Source organism: Solanum tuberosum, unplaced genomic scaffold (assembly GCF_000226075.1).
Source record: "Solanum tuberosum cultivar DM 1-3 516 R44 unplaced genomic scaffold, SolTub_3.0 scf00003, whole genome shotgun sequence".
Taxonomy (NCBI): Eukaryota; Viridiplantae; Streptophyta; class Magnoliopsida; order Solanales; family Solanaceae; genus Solanum; species Solanum tuberosum.
The window spans coordinates 49,954-61,033 of NW_006238929.1; the positions used below are offsets into that span (position 1 = coordinate 49,954).

Here is an 11,080-nt window from a genome sequence, read left to right on the forward strand (position 1 = left end):
ATTTTTTAAAAAATAATTAATTTTTTTTCTCTAGAAAAGAGACCTCATGAGGTCGCCTTAAGGCATTATCTGAAAATTAAAATTGCAGAAAAGAGACCTCATGAGGTCTCACGATTCGAGACTATTTCCTAGTCAACGATACTTAGAGTTATAAGTGATCTCAAGTCAAACCATGGTCTGACATGACACTAAGATTCATATAAACAATATCTAAAGATAACTGATGTGGAAGCTAAACTGAGGTAAATCCAAACCAACTGAATAGTCAAAATAGAATTCGTTTGAACAAACTATAAAGCTGAAACTACTGTCTAACTATCTGAAAGCTTCTACTGAGATGAGTTGCAGAAAAAGGCCCCCAACTAACTCTAGTCATCTGAAACTAAAAGATTAATATAAAAAATAGCAATAGTTCTTGTCCTCGAAAGATGAGGATTTACCAAACTTTTCTGCTGAGATGATTCAAAATGGTACTAACCGCGAGTTGGTTATTGAGCGTTTGATCTATATTATTGAAGAGTATAACATAAAAGAGTACGCGGTCAGTACTTTGAATGTACTAAGTATGTGAGATATGCACAATAATCTAATAAGTTGAACATGGTAAATCTAAGATCTGAGCTGAATATAAAGCTGAAATAAATAAGCTGATGCAATGGCCAAGTAATAAGCATGTAACTAATCAACATTGCACCGTGTAAATTAAATACAAGGTGATGCAAATCTGAGACTGAACTGTGGGAAATATATTAACCAATATACTCCCATCTGAATTATACTGATAAAATACAAAATACTAATAAAACTAGATAGCTCATTAGTGCTAAAATATGAGACTCAAATAATAAATACTTTATCTAAAAACATCATATATATATATATATATATACGTGGAACTGAAAGATTGATGGTACAACTGATCATAACAAATTCTATCATCCTGAACAAAGCATGCAATAACCAACACAATTTTAAAGAAATGATTTTTTCCTATTTTGAGGGCTCACGAAAATACCTATATACAAAATATTTAATTTTAGGTTAAAATGTGTATCCATGGACTATTCATGGAAAAAAACTGAAATATAACGTACGTAGTTCATGCTTTTCATAAGAGCCCTAGATTCTGTAGAATTTGATTAACTGAATAATAATATTTTCTTCAAAAATTAATGGGTGAAAAAATACCCATTAATGAAATCTCATATACTTGGAAGTGAAAATCTTGATAAAATCCTTAAACTCAAAGCTTGGAGATGATGAACTTAATTAGGTTTTCTTGAAGATTCTTGTGCGTCGACTCGGAAACAAAATTGTTCAACGTTGGCGAAATGCACGTGTAAGACAAAATGTTTGACAAAACTAAAATGATCATAACTTTTTACTCGAAATTCGGTTTGACACAATCTTAGTGGTGTTGGAAAGAAGGCTCATAGCCCTTTAATTTGATAGGTCATTAGTCACCTAACCCTTCATATTCTAAGAGATATGACCATTTGAAGTTGACTCAAGTAAAATCATGCATCACTAGACGATTCTTAGGACCTTAGTTCATCTCCAAAACACTTCCCACACTTAGGAATTAATCTTAACACCTATACACAATTAAGAATCACCCAGTACGGGCCTTTAAACATACACAAAAAGATTTGGATATTAGCTTAGAAATATATTTTTTGGGGTGTTACAGTTTCGCCCCTCTCATAATCTTCCATTAGGTCACTAACTTTGCGATTTTTCCATTATTTGCGGGATGGCAGTCATGTACTAACTCTATCTTCGTCGGTTACTGCCTTCATGTCTGAAACATACATTTTTGGAGTTCAATAGGATGTATTTATGAGACACCAATTCTAGTGTTTGCAATAAATTTTAAAGTGATTAAAAAAAAAAATTGTAATCACAAATAAAATATGAAGAAACATAATTTTATTGATCAAGATTGTGAGTACGATTATGTTCCTCCCTCGATTCTTCTCTCAAAAAGTTTATCCATGATTCGAGTGTCCTTAGTGGCATATTTCTCGAACTAGGATGATTCATTTTGATCTCTCTATGAATATTCCATGAATTTATGGAATATTCGAAATGCCTCTTAAAGGGAATATAGTACCCTTTATATTGGCATGAACTAGAGTTTAATATTGAGTAGCCTCCAAAAATTCTAATTGGAATTGAACACACCTTGTAGAGTCCCAGCTCGAATTGAACGTCTTGTAGAGTCCCACAAAATTTCAATGTCTACAAATGCCCCCTGCTTCAAGGCTTGTCGGAGTGTAGACTTGTTGAAACTCAAAGACGAGGCTTGAAGTACTCATTCTTCCACCTTTGCAGTTTCAGATTTTATTTATGAGAGTAGAGATGAAGGACATATTTGATCCCACTGGACGTGCAAATTTGTTTGCAACAAATTTTGAAGTGATACAAAAATAAATCAACCACGATAAAAATATAAAGAAACAAGAATACTTTATTGATTAATCAATACGAGTACAATTTTGTTCCTCCCTTGATTCTTCTCTCATAAGATTTATCCATGATTCGAGGGCCATTAGTGGCGTATTTCTCGAACTAGGATGATTTGGATTTGATCTCTATGAATATTTCATGAATTTGCGGAATATTCGAGATGTCTTTTCAAGGAAATATAGTACCCTTTATATAGGCATGAACTAGGGTTTAGCCTCGAAGAATTCTAATCGAAATTGAACACACCTTGTAGAGTACAACTCGAATTAAACACATCTTGTAGAGTCCTATAAAATTTCAATGTCTACAAATGCCCCTGCTTCAAGGCTTGCCGGAGTGTAGACTTGAAACAGACGAGACTTGAAGTACACATCTTCCACCTTTGCAGTTTTGTGACTTTAAATTTGAAGATTTGATTTGTGAGAGAAGAGATGAAGGGTAAATTTGGTCCCACTAGGCGTGTCAATTTGTTTGCAACAAATTTTAAAGTGATAGCAAAAATAAATTGCAATCACAAATAAAATATGAAGAAACATAATTTTATTTATCAAGATTGTGAGTATAATTTTGTTCCTCTAGTGATTCTTCTCTCAAAAGATTTATCCATGATTCAAGGGTCATTAGTGACGTATTTCTCGAACTAGGATGAGTGATTTTACTCTCTCTATGAATATTTGATGAATTTACGGAATATTTGAGATGCCTCTTAAAGGGTATATAGTACCCTTTATATAGGCATAAACTAGGATTTAAGATTGAGTAAGCCTTCAAAAATCCTAATTCAAAGTGAACACTCCTTGTAGTGTCTCAACTCAAATTAAACATCTACACCTGGTGATGTGAATTTTCAAGTCCTTGTGGTCTAGCATTGCCTTGTTCAATTCTCAGGGATGTTTATTCAAAACTTTCTAATTTGACCTTTACCATTGAATTTATTTGCCACGTATTGGTGTACCATTCTTCCACCTGGGAAGGGCCACTTTTACCACATACAAGAACCACTTGCATGGACTTTCACAAATTCTTTAAGGGTCATTCGGTAATGCGTATAAGAATAGTGTGAGTAAGATTTATAAGTGATGTAATGTTGGTATTAGTTATATTGATATTAATTATGATTTATTTATTTTTTATGCATGGTTTGATTTAGTTTACTAAAAATAAACAAGCGTTGCATAATTTCTAAAACAAATATTTATTTATAAAAATATCTTTCACAAATATGATAAAAATAATGCGAATACCATCATTTTTAAGGGAAATGATAATTGTGCTAATACATGCATTAAAAACTCTTTCATGCTAATACTATAATTTGTCATGTATTAGTTATATATAGCATAATACCTAATAGAGTGTATAACTAATGTATTAGTCACACATACGTTGAAAAAATGTATCAAACAAAATACAAGTAATATGCAAAAATAATGTGTGTATTCTTTTTTCTAATGCATCCTACCCAACGACCCCTTGCAGCATATTAAGAATTTCAAGGTAATAACATACTCCCTTCGTTTAAAAAACAATCACCTCCTTTCCTTTTTAGTTTTATTTAAAAAAGAATGACCTATATCCATTTTTTGCAACACTTTAATTTCAATTTTCCACGTGGTATATTTAAAACCACAAGATTAAAATTTTTTTTGGTACATTTGTCATAACTTTAATTTAGAACCACAAGATTAAAAGTTTTTTATTTTCTTAAATTTCGTGTCAAGTCAAACTAGACTATTATTTTTGAAACTGAGGGACTACTATGGTTTGTTCCCACTTCAACCAGTTACGCATATCTATTCAGCTGGTAATGTATTAGAGTAGCCTTCACGTAAACATGTCATAATTTCACTCCCATTACAGTAATCCTCAAAATCTTGCTTTACAAACTGACCATTTTTTTTTCTTTTAACGTGCTTACAGCTTATATGCCTCAATAAATCACAAGTATTCTGTACAAAATAATCACACCACTACCTACTATGAACAACCTAATCTAAGATACACCTGGTATACTTGGCTAACATCACCTCATTAATTTCCCAACCATGTGAATGTGAATGGTCACAGTTTCTTTGGCAAGTTGTATTTCTTCTTTAGAAACTTAGTAGCAATTTTATCATTTCGATAACACAGAACGCGCATAATGGTGCTGAGCTCAGTTGGACTCCAGTTACCTGATGTAGGAGGCAAGGGAAGTCTGGATTTAGCTGAAGTGCCCAAATTATCTTCAGTGGCATGCTCAAGTTGCTCAATCAGGATAGCGGTATCAGTATGGAAAAGAGGAAGAATGCCTTTCAAAGTAGCTGAAAACTTGTCTATAAGGTCAGTCGGTAACCCATCCCCATCAGACCAGAATAGATCCATTAGGAACTTCAAATCTTCATCTATAATTGCAGCATCAGCAAGTGAAAAAGCACGAGAGGGTCCTCCCGCCAACAAAATCAACAAGAATCCATCAAAGGAGGCTTTCATTACATTAGTGATTACACGTGTCCGGACCCTGTCATGAACTGTTGCCGATATGATCTCAAGGTTATTCTCCAGCTCCTGAAGGAAAGGTTCAATCCGGGATGATGAAACATCTGCTACATATACATAATCCCAGAAGATATGCCTCAACTCATGGAAGATGATTTTATATGAAATTGCTTCAGAAAGCTGCTGGATCCCTTCCAAACAAGAAGCTACTGACAGCTCAAAACATTTGCCCAACCCATCAACAATATTATCATCATGAACACGCGTATTATCCCTCAGTTGGGAAATTGTCCTTTTCTCAAGTACATCTAATTCTTTTCGTATGGAATGCAAAGTATTTATACGGACACACAGCTGAGGTATACTGAAAGAATCATCTCCATTAGTGGTCCCACTCTGAGATTTCCTATACGAAACCATAGGAGGTCTCTCTTTCTTCCTGAACACACGGAACTTTGACCCAGTTGAGCATCTAGTCAAAGCAGGCATAGTTGGAACAAAGGTACTTCGAGATCCTGCAATGCACTAGAAATTAGTGATCTACAACGTCAACTATCACATCATTTATCAATACATGGCAGCTAAAATTAATATTTACCACAGCCAGATATAGCCTTCAATATGTAGTTCTGCAGGCATCTGTCAAGACCATTCTTTAATTCTGGAAGCAAAGCTGGATGCATAGGTATCGGTAACAAAAAAAAAGCTTCAAAAGTCTCATCTATGCTGCGTAGGACCTCCACTCCAGATGGAGCAACTCGCTCTTTATTTGCACGAGGGTTCCAAATCTACAAAAGGTGAAAAATCAGGTAATGCTGTACCACTTTAGCTGTCTGTTCAAGGTTTGTATACAGCATGACCAAGTAGCACCGGCAGACCATAACCAATATAATAGTAAGATAATATAAACAAGACTTTAACTCCACATCTCTCTTACCCCTCTGCCAGGGGGAAAGAAAGAGACACGGGAGATAAAAATGTTAATTTGGATAATCTCTCTCTCTCCTCTCTGTTTAGTTGGAGGGGGGTTTGCGGGGATGAAGGACAAGAACAATGATAATGAAGACAGATCCTATCATTATTTTCACCCTTTTGACTTGGCAGGAAGCTTCCAGGCATACCGGATGAGTGAAGGAAAATCTGAGACTTCGGTAGTTGGTTAGAGTTATGGATGTATTAGTACGGTAGAAAATAGTTATGAGTGAATCTAATGTATTATTTTATGCATGTATTAGTTATGCAGGAACTAGTTATTCATGTATTAGTTATTCCACCTTCTATCCTGCAAAAGTATATTAGTTATGCGAATATTTAAAATGTTACCCAAACGTCGTATTAATTTTATACATGAACAACATATTAGTTATACACAAATTAATACATGGATAACTTGTTTCTTATCCAGCTACCAAACGACCCCTAGGTTAGAGTTATGCAGGTAATAGTAATACATGAATTAGTTATGAGGAAATCTATATATTATTTTATGCAGGATTTTAGTTATTCATGAGTTAGTTATTCCATCTTCAATCCTGCATAAAATAATACACAGGTTCTCTTATAACTTATACATGTATTAGTTATATGAGTTTCTAAATTGCAAACACACCGTATAAGGTCAATAGAATTTTATACATCACGAAAGAATATTAACAAACATGATATTACTTATGCACGACTAAATACATGAATAACTTAGCTCCTAACCGGCAACCAAACGATCCCTAATTACAAGATATTTGTATAATATTGGGTATAGTTGATAGTATACTTTTGCAGTGGGGAATGGACTCTCCCTCTTTCCTTTTGTATTATTGCTTAAGGATAGGGCCACAACATTTAATACAGGAAAAGAATTATCTGAAAGAATTTTTTTCAACACCATGACCCCAAAACCTTCATTTTCTTACATCCAAATTTGACGAAAGAGTGTAGTGTTCAATGGTGATGGTCCATGACACCAGACATTAGTACAATCCAGCAACAAAGAAGGAGACATACCTCTTGTTGCAGATTCCTGGTGACCCATTCCTTAAGTCTGTCCACTCGAGTACTTATCCATGATTTCACCAGGTTTGCGATCACAGCTTCAGCTTCATAAGGAGTCATCTCTGTCATTAATGACTTTCCTCCATCTTCACTGTCAGCAGCATCCATAACAGCCATCTGTACAAGATCTTTCTCCAACTTGTCAGCTGCTATCAGCACCTGTACAGCATCTGGAGTCAACTCACTTATCCCGGAAACAAACTTCTTCAGCTCATTTCCATAGCAAGCATGAAGCGTCGCAACAGCTACACCAGTTGCAAGAGGGTGCCATCTCTTCAGAACAGCACTATATATCTCTTTCTCATTAAAAGCCAGATCACTAACATTTTGGGCAAGGATAGAAAGGATAGGAAGAGGATTATGCTGTTGTTTAGACGACTTTCTGCTTGATATCAACCTCTCTTTTTCCTGTCTTTAGGCAGAGTAAGCAGAGTTAGTCACTTTTTCCACCAAAGGAGCAAAAGTTTAACTTATGAAAGTTAGAGGTCTTAAATAACAAAGTATAGACAGGATGTTTAAAGCATCAAGTCTTACTACAGCTAGAGGGAGGATGATTGCTGCACTGGAACACAATATTCAGCACAAATATAGATTATCAGTAGAATCCTTATGAAGCTCTACACTATCAGAAGATTGTAATTGTCACAATGACAGAAGCAATCCTCTCTACAAAGGGGAAGAAAAATTCTCACTTCAAGTCAAAGGGTAGCTGAGATGAGAACTATAGGGGAAGCACCAATGACACCATTCTATATTCCTGAGAAAGAGAGCCGAAAAACACTGAACTACCCTTAAATTAATAATGCAAACTGGAGTTCCTGACATGATGTTTGTACTCCATGGTGAGGTTTACCAAAGCAGGAAGACTAACTTGCCTGAGAGAAGGTGCGGAGCATCGAAGCCCTGATGTAACTATCAACTCTGCTAAATGCAACATCAACCTCTTTACTCCTTTTCTGATAGTTGCCTGAACTGTGTTCAACCAAAATTTCCGTAGCTGATAAACTCATAGAGAGAAGACTTTGCATGCTATCAATGTTGTCCCTGTAAAAGCTATCATGATATACAAGCAGCCTTTTCTCCGCCCAACCTACAATCAGACCAAGTAGAGAACTCAAGGTCTGAGAGCAAGTTAGGTGTTTTACTGCCTTGGAATCCTTTGCTACGTCTGACAACAAATTATCAGCGGCAAAGAGCAGCTCGTTTTGAACTTGGCTGCATGCAACATATCGATGAAATAAAACCCATGAAAAGCAAATATTATGGAACATCTGGTCTATACCAAGGATAACCCATGTTTTTTTTATGATTTCTAAGACCTCATCAACTTCTTCAATAACAGAGATCTTATCATTCACATCAAAACAAGCTTCAAGCAATATTTGGTAGAGTCGGAGATTCAATGGTGTTCCATCTGCCCAATGGCATATCTCAGGGCTCGACCCATCAAATGATCTGCAGGCGAGAGATGTGGAAAGATTTCGTAGTTCTAGCATCGATTCACTGTGCTTTGTAGTTTCCATGGGTTTCACCAGAGCCCCACGTATAATCTGCTGAAGCTGTTTGGGACGTGTATCTGTCTCATCCAGCGGCAAGCATGGATGCAAGACAAGTCCAGCCTCTAGTAGCTTCAAGTTTCTCCTCTGCCATACTTCATATTCCTGCGGATTTGGAAAATCTGAGATTTTGAACTGCTGTAAGAACTCCAGTGGTAGAACCATTGACTCGAGACGTCTTCCAAGCTGGTAAGTAGAAGAAACAAACTAATCACTAAGCAGCAGCTTAAAGAACATTGCTGTAGCATATTGATCTATAGTGTATATCAAATTCATTTTAAATTAATCCATCATGTAATGAAGATGGGGTCCATCAAGATCGCATCCTCTCCTTCCCAAGATTCAATTCTCAACCAATCAAGGATAAGTAAGATAGGAAAAATGTAAATGATGGACGAAAGAGCATCAGTCGGTTGCTGCAAATTAGTTAGTGTCTCCTTTGCATTTTCCCACTAAAATACCAAGCTATGGGGCGTAAAAGATTTTCCTTTTCAATTTAAAAACAGAGTTAAATCAATCAAAATCCAAACAAGAGCAAGGTGCAAAGAAAGTAGTATAAACCTGTCCAGCAGCAACTCTCAAGAAGGCTCGTCGGACCCTAGAATCAGTTTGCTCTGAAATCCCCATTTGTACCCTCATAAGCTCACCAACAGTAGAAGCCTTTTTCCCACTCACCGATTCCAAATTCTTCTTCAAACCAAGCGCCTTTTTCACCTTACTAGCCGCCTTGGACGATGATGATGATGATGATTTAACGGAGCTGGAAACATATTTCAATGTCTTGCCAGAGTTGAAGCTCCGGCAAGCGCCGACAAGGATCTCATATGCAGTTTCCCGGAGCTCCGATTGGGTCAAGTCGACACCCAATTCTCCAAAGGGGTATGTAAGTTCATCGGAGGGTGAAATGGGCCTCTCAACTTTTTTTGTTGATACTGTCTGTGCCGCTGCATCTCTATAAGCATAAGACACCATATCCATGAACAACCAATATCAATATCAATATCAAAATTTCTGATTATTGGGTTGTTAGGTTAGGTTTGTAAATCAAATGAAAAGTGATGCATGAAATTGAAATAAATTATAGAAAAAAAGAAAAAAAAGGGGCTGGTGTTGAAATGTTGATGATTAATGATATTTCAGGTTTGAGGTTTTCAAAGAAAGGAAAAGGGAATTGTCGACTAACTTGGCAAGCGCGTTTGGAATTTTGAGGGTTGGTCAAAGGTTTCAATAGGGAGCATTCATTTGGCACACAAAATACAATAGACTATTTATATAATTCAAATTTTAAATTAGGACTTCGGCATATTTTTCAAATTTTTTCACTGCGCAATCAATGTTGGAACGGGTTTTCAACCTAAATATTGATGCTGACAAATTCAAACGCTCTTCCGCAACCATTCTGATGATAACTCCATACGCTTAAAATAACGGTTACATACCTAAGCAACCCTTTAAATAATTTTATATAAATACCTTATCACTTTTTTGAATTATCCCCGCAGGATTTAATGTATATTAACCATTCTATTTCGCCAAAGGATATTATATATATATATATATATATATATATATTTGTGTGTGTGTGTGTGTTAAGCTTAGAAGAGGTGATGCAATATGCCTCTAAATGTGAACACATTTATTTATCTTGTATCTACTTTTTCCACTTTCTTTCCTCTTTCTTTTTTGTTATTTTTAATTTCATTATGTCTATTTCTCAATTATGTTTATCCATGTATTAATATCACTAATTGTTATGCATTTGTTATACATTCTACAATACTGAACATTAGTTACATACCGTCTGTAATGAACTCAATTTGAATGTAACAATAACCAACTTCTCAACTATTATAATAAGACTAGAGTTCAATTACAAATCCAGAAACTAAATGCAACAACTCAATTAACGAGTTAATAACTTTGATGGTCACTCAATTATCAACTTTTTTCATAGAAAGTCACTCAACTTTCATTTTCAACTCAAAAGTCACTCAATTATGACTTCTTTGAATAAAAAGTCATTCAGCCTATTGTATTGTTTTTTTCACCAAAATTTGCTGACATGAAATTTTTATTTTTAACCAAATTTTAAAAACCAAATGCATATCCATTTAAACCATTTAATAACCCGTCCCATTTAACCCGACCCGCTAAAAATATGATATTGAACTTTTTATTTTATCATTAGTTCCCCAAATCATTCTCTTGTCTCCTTTTTCTCCTAGAGTTCTTCTTCTCTTCTCTTTTTTTTTTTACTTTTTAAAAACTTTTTATAAACTCTAAAAACAAATACAAGCCCTCAAAGGCTAAACAAACTTTTATCTATGATAAACTCAAAAGCAAGACAAGATTATAAGAGTTGCTCTTTTTTGTGTTTTTTTTGGTTTTGTTTTGCATTCTGATTTCTTGCCTAATTAATCTTGGCTTCTTTAGCTATCAAGAAGTCTAATATTTAACAACTCCAACTTTTTTTTTATATACGCTAATGGAATGAAACCTTTTGTCTGTATATCTTTTCTTCAGTCTCC

The 11,080-nt window shown here is 35.1% G+C and overlaps 1 protein-coding gene across 1 annotated transcript; it reads right to left on the reverse strand.

The window, feature by feature from the left end:
• Positions 1-4,285: 4,285 nt before the first annotated feature.
• Positions 4,286-9,802, reverse strand: LOC102589810 (uncharacterized). Its single transcript, XM_006338086.2, has 5 exons — positions 9,114-9,802; positions 7,872-8,738; positions 6,949-7,404; positions 5,546-5,735; positions 4,286-5,462 (listed from the first exon to the last, which is right to left on the reverse strand). Exons 1-5 carry the CDS (start codon positions 9,528-9,530, stop codon positions 4,531-4,533), a joined length of 2,862 nt encoding a protein of 953 aa, XP_006338148.1. The 5' UTR covers positions 9,531-9,802; the 3' UTR covers positions 4,286-4,530.
• Between the last annotated feature and the right edge of the window lie 1,278 nt (positions 9,803-11,080).